The sequence below is a fragment of the Carlito syrichta genome, unplaced genomic scaffold (genome assembly GCF_000164805.1).
Source record: "Carlito syrichta isolate Samal-C Ts95f unplaced genomic scaffold, Tarsius_syrichta-2.0.1 Scaffold313398, whole genome shotgun sequence".
Lineage (NCBI taxonomy): Eukaryota > Metazoa > Chordata > Mammalia > Primates > Tarsiidae > Carlito > Carlito syrichta.
This window is the reverse complement of record NW_007257494.1, coordinates 23,664-45,442: the sequence shown is the minus strand read 5'-3', so window position 1 is coordinate 45,442 and position 21,779 is coordinate 23,664. Positions and strand designations below refer to the sequence as shown.

The window sequence follows — 21,779 nt, the reverse complement described above, 5'->3', positions numbered from 1 at the left end:
GAGGAGTAACTTTTAGTCACCATCAAAGAAAAATTACACTGGACAGAGTTCAATAAGCAAGGAAGGATTTATCCAAGACTATTGCAATAAGGGAGAAAAATTGAACTCAACTCCCTGAAAAATTATTTGAAAAGGCTGGAGAGTTTTTAATCACTGAAATGACTTAGTAGAAAAGTACTGGAGGACATTACCACAGTTTGGTCAATGTGATGAGGCCAACTTTGTTTGCCAATTGGCATCCATTGAAGTCAGGCTCCTACTCTCCCACAGAGACTGGAAGATAGGGGCACTATCTTTTTTGATGATTACATTTCAAAGAGATGGCTTCCAGGTTCTTGAGAAAGACATGACTGAATTGTCAAACTAGCAAGAGACCAAGTGATTTACGTCTTAAAGGGAGCAGAAAAAGTATTTGAAATTCCACATTTTCTAAAGTAAATGCTGTAACGAAAAGAAAGTCAGGGAATTAGGCACATTCAAATCATTTGTTGGTTAAAGAATTAGCACAAAATAAGCAGTTATATTTTATAGACTAAGAAAAATAGTGTAGAAAATAAAATTTAGATAATATTTATGGAAGATAGTCACTGCATTTTAAAATAGAAAGATTTTAGAATCTATAAAGTATTGGACTGAAGAAGTAAATGTAACAAGGCTGCTAGATCAACGTTATTATACAAGACTCAATTCATTTCTTTATGTCAGTAAGAATCAGCTATAAAATAAAGTTTGAAATACATAATGGAAAAACAGACATTTAAATAAGATTCACAAGGATTTTAAACAGAGGAATTTAAAACTATAAAGTATGTCTTCTGTTGAGTTTTCTGAAATCCTGTAGATATCTCCTAACACTAACCTGAATGAGAGACCACTATTATTGAGAATACATAATTTACCTCGGGAAGCTGTCAAACTTTGATTTTCCTATATTTTCAGCTTCAGTGTATTCTCTTAATAGCATGTTGAAACAATCAGTTATCTAGATATGTGTAGCAATATTAACTACTATGAACAGAGTGAACAATGTCTCTGCTTCTCCATAATTACATATCATATGTTTGAATTCCAGAAGCAAGATTTCAGCTTCAAATAACCTAAATGAAATGTTGACTAGACAAGTGCATTTTGCTGTTGGGATGTACATCTCTTGTTCTTTTTCTCTGTGAGATTTCGCATCTTATAAATGATCTCAAAAGTAAAATAATAGAAACTGGTTGATACAGTGAATAAAATTGAACAAGTATTAGGTAAATCAATGCTACATAAAACATAACTCTAATAGTTTTTGTATTATTTCTCACAATATTTATCAAAAAATCATGATTATGGTATTTTTAAAATTCTGATTAGATCAAAGCTTATTGGGGAATTTAAAATTAAAAAGAGAAATATACTCTGCTGCTATTCACGGGTCAATAAAGTCAAAATATTCAAACCCTTCATGAGCTTGGATACAATACTGACAAGGTGCAAAGTCCTAAAATATGTCTCTTCACTGTAGATTATCCCTCTTGTCCTCTAATAATTTTACTTAACTAGGCTAATTTTTATCAAGCCATTAACTTAAATATTCCAAATTACATAATACTCTTTGAATTGATAAATGCAATTTTAAAGAACCGTTGAAAATATTTTTGATTCAGTGACATAAACTTCTTTCTGAATATTTGGCTAGGAAGTAAAAAAAGCAGCTGTACAACAAAGAAGACCAAGTACACTGCTGTTATAGGTGTTGATGTCAGGGCTCACAGTTATTGAAATTTCACTTTATGATCCTTGTCTATTTTTTTATAATTATAAATAATGGAGCTGCTTAACTCTTTTCAAAAGTCTCCAGACATTCCTTACCCCTGCAATGAGATTTCAATTCTCAAAACCCAGTCAACATTCTGTCATTTTTTAATCTAAGAATAATTTATAATTTACAGCAAAAATATTCACTGTTTTCAGGAAAAACATCTTGTCTTATCACAGAATGTGTCTGACCCACTTGTTGTGGCATATTTTTCAGTTTGATTTATTCAAGGTTAAATCTCAAAACATGTGGCTATTCAAGATTCCATCTCAGAGAAAGCTGTAACAAAATAAATCTAATTAAAACTTACTCTTGTCTCTAATGTGAGGTGAAAAGTTTGACACTTTTAGCATGATTCTAGCCTCACAGACTCACATGAATAAATGCTAGAATAAAATATCCTCATATAATAGCTCTCAAAATAACTATCCCTAAAAGCCAAATTTTTAGAGCATGTAAATCCATGTTCTAGAATTTAAAATCACAAAACAACTTTATCTATCACTACTACAGATACATTCAATTTACATTATTAAGCATAGTCCCTATTTTCTAAATATGCTGTATCTACTTTCAGATGAATGAACTGTGCAGAATTTATACAAACAGCCTTAGTATAAAGTGGGCTAAAGATATGAATAGACACTTCTCAAAAGAAGACATACAAGCAGCCAACAGAGATATGAAAAAATGTTTGACCTCACTAATCAAGGAGATGCAAATTAAAACGACACTGAGATACCACCTAACTCCAGTCAGAATGACCATCATCAATAACTCAAAACATAACAGATGCTGAAGAGGATGTGGTGAAAAGGAAACACTTCTACATTGTTGGTGGGAGTGCAAACTAGTTCAGCCTCTGTGGAAATCAGTGTGGCGATTCCTAAAAGTTCTAAAAATCAACCTTCCATATGACCCTGCATACCCCTACTGTGAATATACCTGGAAGAACTGAGGTCACTCTATGAAAAAGATACTTGCATGTGTGTGTTTATTGCAGCATTGTTCACAATAGCAAAAACATGGAACCAACCGTGCTGCCCATCCAAAGAGAACTGGATTAAAAAAATGTGGTACATATATACAATGGAATACTACGCAACCATAAAGAAGAACAAATCATGAACTTTGCAGCAACCTGGATGGAATTAGAGTTTATAATACTGTGTGATCTCTCACAGAAACAAAGAGCTGAGTATCACATGTTCTCACTCATAAGTGGATCTTGAACAACTACCATATTACTATAAGAAAAGGACTAAAAATGGTGGGAAACCATGGGGAGGGGGAGTTAAGGAGGTGGGATTGACAGTAATGGATATCTACCTGGGGAAGGGGGAACACAACTCATTGATAAGGGTACTTGCACGATGAATATTTGTATATCTAGTCCTGATTTGTACCCCACAATTTTAAATAAAAGTTAAAAGGGGGAGGGGAGTGTCAAAAATAAATGAAGTGTAAAAAAAAAAAGAAAGAAAACTAAGGAATATTTGCTTTACGTTTCTGCAACAGAAGGGCATATTATACTGCTTTAGAATGTTCCTTTTGAGCCGGGCTTGGTGGCTCAGCCTGTAATCCCACGCCTTTGGGTGGCTGAGGTGAGTAGATTGCCTGAGCCCGCAGGTTCGAGACCTGCCTGGGCAGCAAGACCTCATCTCTACAATAAATCAAAAAATCAGCCGGACGTGATAGCGCATGCCTGTAAGTCTGGCTACTTGGAAGGCGGAGGCGGAAGGATGGCGGAGCCCAGCAGGTCGAGGCTGCGGTGGCCGGGAGCGGCCACTACACTCCAGTCTGGGTGACAGAGTGAGACTCCAACTCAAAAAAAAAAAAAGAATGTTGTTTTTGTTTAATATATTGAATGATGCCTCTGCTTTCTGCAAAAGAATCGATATTAATAACTTTTAAACACTTAATCTACCTCACAAGAAAAGCCAAACAGGACTCTCATGCCCAATGACCAGAAAAACCAAACTAATGCAGACATTACAATAGAAAAATCTACCTCCCTGAAGATTCAAAGGATAAGGCTTTAAAAGGGAGCAGGTTGAACAGAGGGACAGGGACTGATGATTGGTTAATGCTGTTCTTAGGGTGTTAGAGTGGAGACCGTGTTCCTGTTGTACAACCAGTTTCTGAGCAATGGCCTCAGGAACTTAAGCTGATTTCTTGGGGTTCCCACCTGGTTGTGGGTTGGGGTTTGTTAGAGTACAAAGTCTGAAAAATGTTTTAAAGACCATTCTTGGGTTTTACAGCAGATGGTATCTAAGGAGCAAGTCCCATGACCATCAGATACCACCTCTAGCCCAGCCATTATGAAGCTAGTATAGGAGGAGGGTATAGGGGGAAGTAGGGTCCCTGGAGATGGAAGCCTCTCTTTCAATGGCTTCCTATCTCCTCAAGCAGTTTCAAGTTTATTGTTTAAGAAAGAATTTATTGATTATCCTTGCTCCTCCCTCAGGGTCATAACATGAAGGCAAATATATATAGGTGGTTTCACAAAAACAAGTGAAAGTTTCAAAATCGCTCTGTTGTACTCTATTATTTGCTTGAGTTCCAGCATTCTCCAACAACTCACCTATAACACTTTATTTTCTGTGTTTGTTTTACTTTTTATCTTTATTTTTTAGAAGAATTAAAAAATTAAATTAAAAAAATTTTTTTGAGTTGGAGTCTCACTCTGTCACCCAGACTGGAGTGCAGTGTCACGCTCCCGGCCACCGCAGCCTCGACCTACTGGGCTCCTGAGATCCTTCCCCCTCAGCCTTCCAAGTAGCTGGAATTACAGGCGCGCGCTACCACACCCGGCTAATTTTTTTTATTTATTGTAGAGATGAGGTTTCACCAAGTTGCCCAGGCGGGTCTCGAACCCGCGGGCTCAGGCAATTCACTCACTTAGACCTCCCAAAGCGTGGGATTACAGGCTGAGCCACCGAGCCTGGCTTAAATAAAAAATTTTAAAAACTAAAGTAAAAAATAATACACTGTAAAAAAGAAAAATTATCCCATGCTAAATGTCACTTTTTCTTATCAGTAACAATATTTATGAGAAGTATATAAAGAAGTTTTTCTTAGCTAGAATAATTAATGACAGTCTATTTTAATTCTTTCCTTATTTATCCATGTGGTCTGTTTTAATTGATGTTTTAGATTAATGCACTTTATATTGGAAATTGATTTTATAAATTATGTATGCACATACAATATATATATGTGCGTGCACATATGTACTCATATATATATTATATATCTCACTCCATGTATCTTTCTTTGTTCATTCAAAATCTATTGTATTCTTTTGATTAAGAGTAACTTTTCCAAAAACATAAAATAAGATTTTACCACTTTTATTTAATCTGAGATAGTTAGCCATTTGATTCATCATAGCTAGTGATACATTGGCATTAGTTATATCATATTATTTTATATTTATCATAATTACCCTTTTCTTTCTAGATTTCTATAAAATTAATCCTATTTTAATTGTTCAGTTTTTTAATCTTTAGAAATATTTTTATTTTAATAATGGTAAATTTAAACTTTCAGCATGTATCTGTACTTGTGTAGTCATCTCAAAATGTTGTATTTAATTAACATATTTACTCACAATATGCTTAACATTAGAAGTAAATAAAATTTATTTTCATGTACACGCACTCACGTTAACAATATTGTGTTGGTTTCTAGGTGTGGTGATGCCTATTAAATGATGCTAGTCTTTAAAATATCTTTAGAAGATACCAATAGCAATATTCTCTACACTACCATTACTTTCTGTATTTAAAAAGCATGACTAACAAGTCCCCAAATTCTGTAATTAGTAAAAGAACAGTTTAAACACTTTCATAAAATTATAACCTTGATCTTGAACATGGGACCTTCAACAGAATCTTAAACTTTGAAGTTATTCCAAATTTCTGTTTTATGCTAGAATACCAAGTGTCATGTGAAAAATACAAACACATAAATATAAGATGATAACTCTTAGATTATCACCTAAATTTTTTAGACATTCTCTACCATTTTCACTGAAATTTGAAAATGGCATCTCAAGGTCACATGAAAGCTTATTTATCTCACTTTCTCTGTCAAATGTTTCTATTTTATTCTTGGCCTTTTTTGAATGCATTTTGGAACTCAAAGGATAGTAGTCTTTTATAAAAGTCAGTCTTCTTGCAAAATGTCTAATGGCTAGATTTATCCCTGAGGAAGGATGTAAATTCATTGCAAATGATACTTTAATGGAGCCTAGCTTTTTTGTCATGCAAAAAGATTCAAATGGATGTGGCAGTCAGCAGCAATTCCTATGGGAAGCAGTGCAACATGAAGTAAGTGATCTTGTCAGAAATAAGTAAATAAATACTTCTAGCTTTCTCATTTTAACAATTTTATTCCATCAAACAAACAAAGAATATGATTTACATGTCGTTGATAATCTTTTTAAAGAAAGGGCTCAAATGCTAGAGCTTGTTTGCAGTTATTGTAATAGATCTGACAGATATTTTATTCATGATATGCTATCAAAAATATTAGCTTCTAGAAAGTTGCAAAATGCTCATCAGTGAATACACATTCATTCATTTTACACAGATGGCTCCTTTCATTGCCATAGGTTATGTTTATTGTTGACTGTCTCTTCTAAAACATGGTATATTAACTTTTTAAATATGTAGTTTTCTCTCCATTTGACTATGCACTATAATAGTAAGACTCATGGCTCTGAATGAATTGTTAGAACTGTGAAGTTAAAAGAGAAAGAAGAAGGAAGAAGAAAGAAGGAAGAAGGAAGAAGAAGAAAGAAGAAAGAAGAAGAAAAGATGAAAACCTATTTATTCTCAGGCATCACAGCTAACAATAGCAAGTAAACCCTTCATGAGAAATTCTTTAAAATCTAAGCACCTTTTAACCTAATAAATTAAAATAAGAAATGAATTTATTGTAATGATTTTAATGGTAATTACTTGAAATTCTTTGTAAGACACCAGCCAACAAATATACCTATCTACTTAATCTTATTATGAAAAGAATGGCTATGCACTGCAAGTGTTTCCATGGATGATAGTGTGGAGAAAGTAAGGGGTTTTGACAAAGTGGTCCCTGATTCTAATGTCCTTCTTTAGAAAGTAAGACCGGTTCAGCTACTCATGGATCCATGAAATACCTGCTTGGAGTTAACACTCTCCTCAGGAAAGAGAAGCAATCTCTATGAGAAGTAGCTGTTGGAAACTTAATGACATTCCAAATAGTTGTCAGGGGATAACAGTGATTTTATATCAAAGTTAATCTTTTCAATGAATGTTTCATCATGAAAATTTGCTATGCCATTCATTTATTTTATTCCTATTTTACTATGAGATACATCATCCCTACAGAAAAGCACATAAAATAGATATATGGAAGTTGTGAACATCTATGTACTACTATACAAGTCAAGAAATGGAACACTTTTAAAACCTGGAAGCCTCTCTTCTGTGACTCCTTTCCTTTATATAAATGTTTTCCTCTTTCCAGAATCAACGTTGTGGCATTTGTGATAGTCAACTTTCCTGCTTAAGAATAAATTACTCCTTTACAGAAATACTAAGTAATACAATATAGATTTTTGAACATTTTACTATTTCGCTGTGGCTTTGCATGTAAATATGATTATTATTGTATAGAACACTACTACATGGCTATATTATAATTTATATATCTGTTCTACTGGATCATCACTCACTTTTATAAACAATACTGAAAACTGCCAGGATGGGGGGGAGGCAGGATTGGCAGTAGTGGGAATCTACTGGGGCATATCTCATCAGCACAGGTACCTGCCTAATGAACATTTGTATAACTAATCCTGAATTATACTCCACATCTTTAAAATAAAAAAATTAAAATTAAAAAACTAAAAAAAAAAAAATAAAGAATGGGGACCTGTGGAGCTGAACAGAGAAGGGTTTAGAAAAGCTTGACAGCAGACAAAAATAAAAAAAATAAATCTGAAATATGAAAGTGCATGTGTATTTGTTAGGGTGGGATGAAAAGGAATGCTATATAAATTTTCCACACAGCAGTATGCTTCAATATATGGTCCCTGTCTCATCTCTTTTTTAAAAATTTCTGCTGCTTCTCATTAATGGAGCCTCATTTATGATTCTTACATACTTACTTTTTTTTGTACACACATTTATCATTTGCTCATAAAATGGTTCTTGAGATATGTTGGAGTTGTAAAATAAAGGGATGTTGTTTCAGAGAGACACCTGTTTCTCCCAGACACCTAAGGGTGCCACAAATACAAAACTATTGTAAACTAGATTAATATCTTCAGTTTTGGGGGGTTACTTCAAGTGCAATGTCATTCAAGATTACAGGCCTATTTCGATATTATATGGTTTTAAAATTCTCTGCATATCTTCTCCCCTCCCCCAACATGCCCTTTAACTGCTCAATGGCATAGGTCTTTGCTTATAGACTCCTTAGGAGTAGAAGACAAGATGAAGATACCGCTGTTAAGCCCCTTACCTTGAATTGTAGTATTTTCCTAGTCCAAGATGTATATGGCTAGGGTCTCCTATGTAATTTTCTACATTAGAATGTCCCTGGACTTTAGTTTAATACCAAAGTATCCTAAATCATCAGGTCAAAGAATGTTAATGTTCTGATTTATTTTTGGTTTTATGCTTTTATTTAAATTTTAGGTTGTTGCCAGGCATGATAGTTCAAGCCTGTAATACCAACACTTAGGGAGGCCGAGACAGGAGAATTGCTTGAGCCCAGGAGTTAGACACTGGCCTAGGCAATGTAGCGAGACTTAGTCTTTACCACCACCACTCCCAAAAAATTAACCAGTCTTGATGGTGCCCGCCTGTAGTCCCAATTGCCCAGGAGGCTGAGGTGGAAAGATTACTCAAGCTCAGGAGGTTAAGGCTGTGGTGAGCTGTGGTCGTGCCACTGCACTCTACCCTGGGTGACAAAGTGAGACTCTAACTCAATAATCATAATAAAGGCTGACAATTTATCACTAACTCATCAATTTTTAAATGTTTTCAAGGAAAAAAACTCAAAATGTTAGAATACACACACACATACACACATATGTGTATGTATATTCACATAAATTTTTTGTGTGCTTAAGAGCAATTCAAAGAATTTTATTTTTTACACTAATATTTGTATATTTATAGAATAAGATTAATCCAAAGAAACTGAATCGTTCTATTACTGTAATTAATTTATTAATTTATCCACTTATGTTTGTGTCTTTATGTTTTCATTTTGCATCTTTTTGTTCCTTAATTACTGACAATCAAGGGAAAAAAATAAATGTCTTGAGGATGAGAAAGAAGAGAGGAGAAGAAAGGAAGAAAGCAGAAAGAGGAGACAGGAAGAATTCAGAGAGAGAAGGGAAGGGAAGAAAAGGGTAGAGGAGGGGAGGTGAGGGGAGGAGAGGGGATGGGAGGGGAGGAAGGAAGGAAAGGAGGGAGGGAGGGAGGGAAAACAGAGATAGAGGAAGAAGGGAGGAAGGAGGAAGAGATATGGAAGAAGCTAGGAACAAAGGAGAAAGAAATGAATACATTAATATGCCTCCAGTAAGTAATAAATTTATGTTAACTTCAGAACTCTGTGGCAGAATGCATTTTTCAATTCTTAGAAGGAAATTCAATTTTTTATCAGTATCATTTCTGAAAATTTTAAAATCAATACTCTATGATAATGGGATATGTATTTTTCTCCTCGTGTTTATAATTATATACATATTTATTAATTTGTGTATTATATTGGCTCTTAGAGTTCTCATACAGAAATTTAGTACATTAAGAATAATTTCTTATCAGTCAACACACAAATTTTAGATGAAAAAGTATTCAATTCTCTATTCAGCAATTTACATCTATTTATATTGTTTTAAAAACTTGAATGGGGTGAAAAATAATGTGTTCAAAACGTCTTAAGATTAATTCTGTATGCCACAGTGAATTTCAACAGTTCACATAAGAAACAATTACAAGTAAACATAAAATCCTTCAATATGTCTAGTCCTTTCTTAAACATTGTTATTTTCTTTCCACTGTCTTAATATAAATAAATACACTCTTTTACATGCTATTTAATTTCATTAGCTCTCTTCATTTTACCTGTTTTTACTGTACTCTGCCCAAACCTGTAGCCAAAGTTGCACTAAAAGTGGCATCTGGAAAATTTCTATAAGGGACTGTCCCAAACCAATCAAGATAGAAGTTGTTGAGATTGCAAAGAAAGAAACACCAAATGCCAGAGTGATTAACCCAAAGCATTCATTAAGGAAGTTTATATGCAAAAATCTTCAATGTCCTCAAAATAGACAGCAAGACAACAGATGTTCCACCCAAGAATATTCTTTTTTTTTTAATTTTAGAGTTGTGGGGTATAATTCAGGGTTAGGTATACAAATGTTCATTATGCAGGTACCCTTGTTGATGAGATGTGCCCTTGAACAATGATTATGGTTCAAGGTCTGCTTATGAGTGAGAACATATGGTACCTTGTTCTTTATTTCTGTGATAGATCACTGAGTACGATAGACTCTAAATTCATCCATAAATTTCTGTGAATTTCATATGTTTGTCCTTCTTTATGACTGCATAATATTCCATTGTGTATATGTAACACTTTTTTTTCTTATCCAGTCCAGTTTTGATGGGCAGCATGTTTGGTTCCATGTTTTTGCTACTGTGAATAGAGCTGCTACAAACCAGGTAAAGATCCAGCAAAAAAAGAGAACTACAGGCCAATATCCCTTATGAACATAGATGCAAAAATCCTCAACAAGATTCTAGCAAATGAAATCCAAAAACACATCTTAAAAATTATCCACCATGACCAAGTAGGCTTCATTCCCAGGATGCAGGGCTGATTCAACATTCACAAGATCATAAATGTAACTAAATACATCAATAGATGTAAAAACCAGAACCACATGATTGTATCATTAGATGCAGAAAACTTTTGATAAAGTCTAGCATCCCTTCCTGATAAAAACCCTCAAACACCTAGGTATAGAAGGAACATACCTCAAAATAGTAAGTGCCATCCATGATAAACCCACAGCTAACATATTGCTAAAGGACAGAAACTAGAAACATATCCCCTGAAAACTGGAACAAGACAAGACTTCCCACTCTCACTCCTCTTGTTCAACGTTGTGTTGGAAGTCCAAGCTAGGACAATTAGACAAGAGAAGGAAATCAGGGGTATCCAAATAGGAAAAAAGGAAGTCAAGATTTTCCCTCTTTCCAGACGATATGATCCTATACTTCGAAAATACAAAAGAATCTGTCAAAAACCTGCTTGCATTGATAAAGGACTTTGGCAAAGTTTTGGGGTACAAAATAAATGTGCAAAAGACAGTTGCATTCTTATACACCAACAACAAGCAGGCAGAGAACCAAATAAAAAGCATAATCCCATTCACAATAGTCACAAAAAAAAGAAATACCTCAGCATCTTCCTAACCAGAGAAGCAAAAGACCTTTACAATGAGAACTGCAAAACACTGCTGAAAGAAATCTAAGAAGACACAAACAAATGGAATAATATTCCATGCTTATGGATAAGAAGAATCAACATTGTTAAGATCAAAAATATTCTTAAAGGAGAGGTTGTATTATGCAGCTTATATGAGGGTTTAAGGACTATGACTCAGCGTAAGGACTAGTTCTTATTTATTTAGCAATGTAATTGATCTTTTAGTGTTTCAGGCAACAGCCTAAACAATTTATCAGTGTCTGGGAATGTTCAACACCCGGACTTAGGTTCAAGGTTGCAGACGAAAGCATTCAACTTGTTGGGTCACAGAATAACCAAAGTAAAGTGTTTCTTGGTCAGGATAAAAAAGAAAGATGAGAGGGACATTGGTGAACCCTATCTACCTAATTCCAATAAGAAAGAATCACCCCTTGTCCATGTTCTTTCACCTTATCACCCAAAATCTATGCTTCAGCTATGAAAATTGATTTATTTTCATTTCAAGAACCCCTTCTAACTTGTCTACCACACCACATTCCCAAACAAGGAAGAAATCAAATGAGAAATCCTTCATGTCTTCAAGAGTTGAACTACAGATTTGCTTACACTCACATATCTTTTACTTCATTCTTCTCTATCCAAAGAGGAACTGTGCTGCTTCAGTGAAATCAGGTCTTTTCCCGAGTATCATATGTTCCAAGCACTTCATAAATCTACTATTAGTTATTTTTCTTTGCATTTTTTATTTAACCTTTTCTTTTAATGTATTCAGCTTCAGAAGGAAGAGACCTAGTGTCTCTTTCTTCCATATTATCAAGTTTATTGGCTTTTTTCTTTTTTCTTTTTTAACTAGGCTGCTTTCAATGCAGACTTCTCAATGATGAATTGCCCCAAGGTATGTCCTCTTCCACCTTTTTCATTCCTTTTTTGCTCCCTCTTGTGCAATATTGCAGCTTTAAATAAATCTCCCCCAATAAAACACATTTTTAACAACTCCTCTCCTTTCTCTTCTACTCAAGGCAGAGTAGTCTTTCTGGTGTCCTTGAATTTTGACCATAAGACAAATGTTCCAATCATAGTACTTTAAGTTTTATCTATCTTCTGCTATGAATTCTCTTCTTCCTGATATTCACATAGCTCACCATCTAACTTCATCCAGCTATCTTTCCAAAAAACAACTTTATTATTATCCTTTCTAGAAGCATCTAACAAGTTTAGTTCCATAAGATCATAGTAGTCTATCTCATAGCTCCACTTTATTTTTCCACATTGAACTTTTCAACACTTGCAATTGTGTTTTGTGCACCCAATTATGTATTTGGGGCACTTAATGTATAAAAAAAGACTTTTATGGTGATAATAACAGTATTTATAGGGTTGTTGAAAATATTAAATGAGCAACTATATGAAAAATACTTTTAAAAAGTTTTTTGAAAATGGATATTCTATGCATTCTTGCTAATTTAGTTAATTTTTAAAAATGTTCTCCAACTAGAGTATAAGCTTTCGGAGAGTCCTTGATTATTTCATTTTCTGCTGTATCACCAGTTTCTAGAGCAATGCCTAACAATGCTAAACAAGTATTTTTTGAATTAATTGAATGATGGCTCTCAAAACTGTGCCTCCAGCCTGAATCTACTCTTGGGCTGTGTTTGACTATAACAAACTGCTCAGGAGACTTACTTTGGATAGCCACTAAGATTCCAACCTGTGTGGCTAAAATAGAATACTGATTATTTGATTTTCTTAAAGTCTTTCTCATCATCCACGTAAACTTACACTCATCTTCGAACATTTTTTTATTCCCACCCTAATACAACAGCAAGTGTCACTGATACAATCAGCACAACGTAAGCCAAACCCAATCTCTTTTCATTGCCTCCTCTCAGTTTCATATTTTACCCATACTATAGCAACCACATTCTAATTTTATCCATTGTTGTTTGCCTATTGCCTGTTTTTCAAATAATATTTGATCATGATATTCTGCTGCTTAAAACCCATGGATATCTTTCCAATGCAATTTGCAAAAAAAAAAAATCAAACTATTCACAGTTTACAATTTTCTGTACAACCTGGTCTTTTCTGCATCTCTGTCTCCATTCCCTTCAATATTTTCTTTACTGTACTTCAGCCATCTAAGTATTGTTTTGCTGTTCTTTGGACACAGCAAATGCATCTTATACCAAATTTGCTTCTCCTTTAACACGGAGTCCTCTTTATCTAGATTTGTTACTTCAGTACCATGGCCATTAGCCATAGGTATCTATTTAAGTTAAAATTAAAAGTTAAAAAATAAAAATTCAGTTTCTTGGTTTAATTAACCACATTTCACATGCTCAATAGTACCCCAAATATCGTCATTATTATAGAAATTATGCCGAGCAGTAATGCTATACATTTTCCTGTTATTATCCTCTTACACTCATGCTAATCTCAACTCAAAAGTCACTTTCTCAGACAGACTTTCCTTAATCTCTCTGACAAAAGTTACTTTTCACCCTAATCATTATCCCATTATAGTATTTTGTTTTTCACAACATGAACTGATTTTTTGTATGTTTGTTTACTTATATACTTAATAAACTGCTTTCCCCCATTATTGAATAAGCTTTTTGAGGCAAACATTTTGATATTTTTAAGCACTACTCACCAAAGTACAGAAAAATACCTAGCATATAGTGGGCACTTAATAAATATTTGTAGTTTTTCCATTAACTGAATCGATTCAAATTTTCTGTATACAAGGGAGAACCACATACAAAAAAAAGAAAAAAATATATCTTTTTAAGGGCAGTCCCCTTGTAGTACACTCAAAATTTGTTCTGCTGGATCAAATGGTCAGCCAACAATTTTATCTGAAAGTTTTGAGAAGTTGTGCCACAATTTGTGGAAGATGCATCCTGAGTTGTAGTTGTGGTAAACAGGTGACTGTTTCCTCCACCATGACAATGTACTTGCCCACACTATGCTGTGTTCAACATTTTTTGACCAAAAACAGCATGGCTTCCATTATCATCCTCCCTTTTCACCCAGTCTCACCTGGAGGAAGCATGTTGCTTTTTGTTTGATTATTTCCACAGACAAAAAAAGTACTCAAAGAGAAATGTGTTGCAGATATGGAAAAGGTGAAACAAAAAATAGCAGAAGCACTAAAAGGCACCAAAACTGACAAAACTATTTAGAGCCGTGAACAAATTATCTTTATAGGTGTTTTGCATAAAACAATGAGCACTTTGAAAGTGACTCAAGTTTAAGCATGTAAGAATAAATGCACCATTTTTTATAAATAAATTTCGGTTTTGGGGGGTTCCTCCTCATACTTTGAAACATACTAAAAGTGTTTATATCTCTAAAAAAAGAAATCCCTAGACTAGTCACATTTTTCTCTGCTTTCCCAAGCTTTCTCTTCCCAAATAATGTCAAGTTTATTTTTTAAAGTATGTATATATTCCTAGCTCTCATTAACTCTATAATCTATTTTCTTCTAACTCTGAAGTTATTCACTTGCCAGTCCCAGCTATGCACATGATTTTGTTTTTTACACTGATATACATCTAAATTAACAAATTTATTTATCTAGCCTAGAAGATATTCTATATTATATGAACTGCAGAATATATATCTTTGCCTACTTCACATTTCCCCTTATATGTGACAAAGGCACTTCAAACTCAAAAGATCAAAAACTGACCAACCTCTCATCTTTCTCTTTTTTTCTTCTTCTTCTTTTTTGTGGGAGAGGGGTTGGAGTCTCACTCTGTCACCGAGACTGGAGTGTGGTGGCATGCTCCTGGCTGCAGCCTCAGCCTGCTGGGCTCCCACAATTCTTCCGCGTCAGCCTTCCAAGTAGCGGATCTACAGGCGTGCGCTGCCACGCCCAGCTAGTTTTAGATTTATTGTAGAGACGAGGTCTCACCAAGTTGCCCAGGCGAGTCTCGAACTCGAGGGCTCAGGCAATCCACTCGCCTAGGCCTCCCAAAGTGCTGGGATTACAGGCTGAGCCACCAAGCCCGATCCAACGTCTCATCTTTCATCTTCTTTTTTACCTATCCAATGTGAAGATGATTAGGATCGAGACTTTTATGATGATTCATTTAACGCATAGTAAACATAGTTTCTTTTCCTTATGATTTTCTTAAAAACATCTTCTTTTCTCTAGCTTACTTTATTGCACAAATCCAATGTATAATACATATAACATGAAATATGTGTTAATGAATTGTTATTAGTAAGACTTCCCGTCAATAGTAGGTTATCAGTTATCAAGTATTGAGGGAGCCAAAATTATGCACAGATTTACTGCAAAGAAGTCAGTACTTCCAATCTTTACATTGTTCATGGGTCAACTCTATTACTGTGATTCTTCTATAAATGCCTTTTGCCACAAGATTGTAAGTTTATAAAAGCAGACACTTTGTATTTTTCTTAATTTTGGGTTCTTAATATCTAGAGCCATGCCTAAGACATAGTAGATGTTAAAAATAAATAGTTGTTGAATGAATGTACAGATGCCTATGTTCATGAATAAATGAATGCTATTCATCCTGCACGGAAAACTCTTCCTCAGCCCTGTTTCTACTCCCACATTGCCTGGTTAATTACAATTTATCATTCATGTCTCAGTTCACACATTGTTGACTAACATATTTATTTGAAACAAATTTATATTTAAATGCCCTTAACTGTGGTTTACTTGGTTCCATATTCTAATTCAAACTTAGCGTATTAAGTAACAATTTCTATCTTCTGACTACCTTCCTCACTAATTTGTAAATATTTTAAGAAAAGAACTTATATCATGGTCTCAAGAAAACCCAAGTTCCTAGCAAAAATACTAAAAGAACATTAGAAAAGATCTTCAGACTTTTCCTGACTTAATTAGGTCTTTTTTTAATTAAAAAAAAAAAAAGTCTTCGTCCTAACAGTTTAAGGGTTTCATATGATTCATTGCTGGTCCCAAATAATAACTAAAAAAATTACATCAAATCCAAGAGTAGAAGAAGGAAATAATTATCTACCATGTAAGATAAGGAAAGGAAGAAGATAGGGTAGAGAATAGAAAGGAGAAGGAATTAGAGAAGTGAAAGAAGCAGAGGAGAAATGCATATTATAAGGTAAAAAACTATCTTTCCTCTTACTCTGCTCACCTGAACCTAACTCAGCCTTCAACATTTCTAAATTTAATTACTTTTTCAAGCCAAAGTTTCAACTACAATAGAGTGTTCTGAAATATTAAGAAACGTTATTTTGTAGTATGTGTTACTCACCTGAGAAGTATAAAATTCTTTGAAAAAACATTTTTTTGCAGGCTTCTGTACGAGTTTTAAAGGGCCATGTCGTGAAATTGATCTATATCTCTTAAATTTGGATAGCTAAACATTCCTAAAAATTACTGAAGACTTATTAGATCAAATTAATAGACAAATATATTCCATCTAAATATAATTATATGCATATAAATAAATTCTATAAAATTCTTTCAAAGTTATTTTATTCAACTCAACAAGTTATGAAAGTACATTAGTAATAATAGTCAGTAAAAAAGCAACATTTTTTCAAATTTTTAAGAATTTCATATATTTTTATCTTTGTTCAGCAGCTCTCATGAAGAATTAAATGTACCCCATGATTTTAAATTATAAAACTGTCATGAGTTGTTTAAAAGAGAGAAAGGGGAGTTTTTCTTTTCTCACTAGATTTCTTGAGGTATAATTGACAAATAAAATTTGCATCTATTTAAGGTATGCAGTTGTGATGATTTGATCTACATATACATTGTAAAGTGATTACTACCAAGGTAATTTAATTAACGTATTCATACCTTACATAGTTACCATTGTGTGTGCATGTGAGCATGTGTGTGTATGTGGTGAGAACACTGAAGATCTCTCTTACCAAATGTCAACAACAATACAGTATTATTAACATAATCACTATGCTATATTCAGATCTCCAGGATTTATTTTATAAATCCTAGTACACACCTAGTAATTTTGTACCCTGTGACCAACATCTTCCCAACCTCTCCTCTTCTAGCCCCTGGCAACCACCATTCTACTCTGCTTCTAAGAAATTTTGATTGTAATACAGAGTATCAACGTTGATTGCAATGAGAATTATGTCCTTTATAACCAAACTATTTTTTGCTCAGAGATGGCAAATATGCTACTACTTAAGAGCATGACACCTATACTACACAAGGAAGAGTAATGCTAAACAATCTATAGTTTATTGGAACATTATTAGAGTGATTTAAGGGTTATGATACCTCTGAGAAGCTAATGATCAATAACTGTCAGTATTTATATTGATTAACTATGTACAAAGCACATAGTAAAGTATTTGAAGACCATGTTATGGAATATATGCCGTAGGCACCAGTAACATCATTAAAATTGGAAGAAAAAAATGAGGTTGACTCTGGTCTGATTTCTAGTCAGACCTAAAATGTTCCAATATTAATAACTGCTTTCACAATTAAGAGTATCACAACTATATATTAAAATTAAAGCCATTAAAAGCTTCTCTATTGTCTGAAAAAAGAATTCAAAGTTCTTAATTTGTATTTGAAATTTTTATTCCTAAAATGTGTACTAGGATAAACAAAAATGTAATATAAAATGAGATTATATATTAATCAAATGACATTGTGAGGAAAAATATAAATATTTATTATTGTTATTCAGTGTCATCAAATGAATCAAAGATTACCTATTTAAGATATTATAATAACCACAAAGAAAAAAAGTCTTCCCCCAAATAATGATATATTTTTTATACTATTCATTAGTACATTTAAAATTATTCAATAACATTTATTTTTAACACATTTTAACCAAATATTTCTACACATATACCCAATAAACTACAGGTTTATTTCTTTTAAAAATTTTAGCTTTATCTAAAAAAACCTTCAAAGATACATTTTTATTCACCTCACAAATTCAAGTTAAGAGACATTTGAGTGAATTTCTATTAGAATAATACAGCTCTATTTTTTTTCTTTTTATTCTTTCCCAGCAGCTCCACCCCTACCCCCCACAGCTTTTCCCCTTCCCTGAGGCTGCCATCAGCTCTAGTTTTTTCATGATTTTCCAAAAGATAGCTGCACATTGTACCTCATATTCTTTAAAATATCCATCAGGCCGGGCTCGGTGGCTCAGCCTGTAATCCCAGCACTTTGGGAGGCCGAGGCAAAGAGGATTGCCTGAGCCCGCGGGGTTCGAGACCTACCTGGGCAACTTGGTAAAATCTCGTCTCTACAATAAATCAAAAATCAGCCAGGCGTGGTAGCGCACGCCTGTAGTTCTCACTACTTGGAAGGCTGAGGCGGATGGATCACAGGATCCCAGCTGGTCGCGTCTGCAGGGGCCAGGAGCTGCCACTGCACTCCAGTCTGGGTGACAGAATGAGACTCCAACTCAAAATAAATAAATAAATAAAATAAAATAAAATATCCATCAGTACAGAAAGTGTATTCATCTGCTTTTGAGTGTGGATAAAAATTATAGTTTTGTTTCTGTGATTATATTCATATTCTCACAAAGCTATGACTCTTAACACTACTGTCTACACATTTTTTTTTTTTTTGAGTTGGAGTATCACTCTGTCACCCAGACTGGAGTGCAGTGGCCGCTCCCGGCCACCGCAGCCTCGACCTGCTGGGCTCCTGCAATCCTTCCACCTCAGCCTTCCAAGTAGCTGGAACTACAGGCGTGCGCTACCACACCCGGCTAATTTTTTGATTTATTGTAGAGATGAGGTCTCACCAAGTTGCCCAGGCAGGTCTCGAACCCGTGGGCTCAGGCAATCCACTCCCCTCGGCCTCCCAAAGGCGCAGGATTACAGACTGAACCACCGAGACTGGCTTGCCCACACATTTTAAGCTTAGGTCTCTATAGGACTTTATAATTATATTGAGTAAAAGGCAGAAGCCCTCTAATTTTTGATAACATCAGCTCTCCTTGTTCACACGTCATGGTGAACATCATTGTTATCAATGTAAAATAAAAATAGTTAATATTTTATAAGTCTCAACTACAAATAACCCTAAAAACCGTGTCAAATATGCTTCTTACTCTTATCCACTTGTATAAGGTAAGATACAGTCCTATAAACAAATGTTCTGACCAGATATCTCTCCTGATCTATAAAATGTTTTCATAAAATTGTGTGTTATTGTCTCTTCTTTCTGTAGTTGGTTAAACTCCAGAAGGTTATCATGCACCTTGGAAGTAGATTAAAATTTGGTCTTGAAAAAGTTACTCAAAATTTTGTATTATATATCCAATTTGACAGCCTTTACCATGAGGATATGTACAAAACAGTGATATTTATCAAAATTAACATCAAACTACACAGATCAAGTAATGTGAGTATAGTAGTTGAATTTACTAAAAGTAAGAAATAAAAGGCATGACAAAATACTAATAAATAAAAATCATATTTACTCTGCTATTTGTAAGACTAGATTTGCAATGCTATGAAAAATCAGCCAGGGCAGTAAATGCTACAAAGAACAGCAGGGTACTGAAGAGTTAAATGATGATGAATAGCCAGAATCCATTCTAAATTGTTTAACAAAACTGAGAATGTTGAGAACCACTGATTAATTGGATGAGTACTGAGTCAGAAATTGACTAGTTGTCAAGTGTGGTGTTACACTTCTTATTTCTTTCCCTAGCTACAGAGGAATCAGTTTTTACCAAGAAGGGGGGAGAACTGCAATACCTGCGAGGTAAGGGAACTCTAAAACCTGTCTACTTCAGAAAATAACTTTTTATTTATTGTTTATGTTGCTACCTTTCTAAATCAATTGGATTGGCATACTTAGATGGGGATGATCATTAGATAATCATTAGGAATGACCATTAGGCTTCTTTCTGAATAGTTTGGACAGGATAGAAATTAGAGTGGGGCTAGGGTTTCTACACAAAGAACACGGACCATCTATCTAGGTTTGCTAGAAGGATCAGAGTAACTATTTCAAACGTCAAGATTTCGTAACTGTGAACTGAATTCTTTAAGAACTTTCAGGATATCTGCGCCTGTATGCAAAGTTCTTTCTTTGCAGTATTGTGATATTGTGGTAGATTTACAGAGTAATCCTGAGTTCCTGGAAATCTCCAATCAGTTGCTGGATGCTGACTTTATTCTTAGGAGTCTACATTGGTAAAGCATACCTAAACATCTGTAGGATTGAAATTCTCCTTTCAGCAGTGAACCTTTGTTAATAAATAAATAAATAAATAAATAAAGGAAGACCACATTTAAAAAACAAACAAAAAACTCCATTTTGAGGTTTTGGAAGAAAAAATAGAATAGAAAATATTTTCTCAACTTTGAAAGTCAATTATCATGTTAGGTAAAAGCTTTGCATGTTATTATTTTTTTTCTTTTATTTTTCAGCACCAATCCAGGCCAAGAGAAAGATAATGTACAAGGCAAAACTTTGCCTATTCAACCTATAGCTCTTCAGGGTTTACTCTTAATCTTTAATTTCTCAGAGGCCCTAGTTAAACAGATTTTTGAGGATGTTCGCTGTAAGAGCCAGTGCCCCTCAGAAAACAAAACAGGGAGGCTAATAAGTAAATTAAAATCCATAACACCTCTCAGATTCCTTTTCTGCCTATTCATGAGAATGAAAGAATGAGAAAGCTGGACAGTGAATCTCATCATTAAGTGGCTATGTAAAATATAGTAAAATGACTTTGATTGGCTCTGGAGACAGAACTTCTAGCTCCTTAACTTTATGTAAATTGTTGAACTTCCCAAGATTCACATTCTGCCTTTGAGATAACACCATATCTACTACTTCACAGGTTATGAGAATCAGAATGAGATGTATCACTCTCTTCATCTTTTCAATGTTTCTCTTTCTAGCATGAACCAAATGTAGCACCTGTTGAATGTGTGAAAGAAGCCATAAGGAAGGAATGTGAAGAAAAGCTTTGGGTTAAGGACTCAAAGGGGCACTACGAAATTAAGAATGTAACTCAATGTGAAGGAGAAAGATGCTTTTGGTACTACTACCTCTGCCAGACCACCCAGGGCTTTCTTCCTCAGCTCTGTTCCTGGCTGCTTCCAGTACGTACTGTCCTCTGCAGACACATGGAAAACTCCCTGATGATGGTAGTCTTCTTTATCATTGATGTCAAGACCCATGCAATCGAAGACAGAGGGTCTCTGCTCTTTGGAGACTTAGTGACACTTGCTGCTGCTTTTATGTCCCTTTTGGATTTCACATAAACACTGACTAAGTCAGTGATTGGTTATTTTAGTGATGATTATCTTCTGAACAGTTAGAAAACAACAATAAAAAAAGGATATAGAAAATAAAGACTATATTTTAAAATCTTACAATTAACATCATAGTTAATAATAAAAGAGGGAATGTTTTTCCCCTAAAATTGGAAACCAAACTAAGATGGTCCTTTATATCACTTCTTTTTGACAAGGCACTGGATATTCTAGCCAGGGC

The 21,779-nt window shown here is 34.3% G+C and overlaps 1 protein-coding gene across 1 annotated transcript in view; it reads left to right on the top strand.

The window, feature by feature from the left end:
• LOC103272966 (raftlin-2) overlaps positions 1 to 21,547 on the top strand; it is a 136,897-nt gene extending 115,350 nt beyond the window's left edge. The window contains exons 9-11 of the mRNA XM_021718752.1: positions 12,150 to 12,191; positions 19,983 to 20,036; positions 21,182 to 21,547. Of these exons, the coding sequence (XP_021574427.1) occupies positions 12,150 to 12,191; positions 19,983 to 20,036; positions 21,182 to 21,547 (462 nt within the window). The remainder of the gene's footprint in view (positions 1 to 12,149; positions 12,192 to 19,982; positions 20,037 to 21,181) is intronic.
• The last annotated feature ends 232 nt before the right edge of the window (positions 21,548 to 21,779 follow it).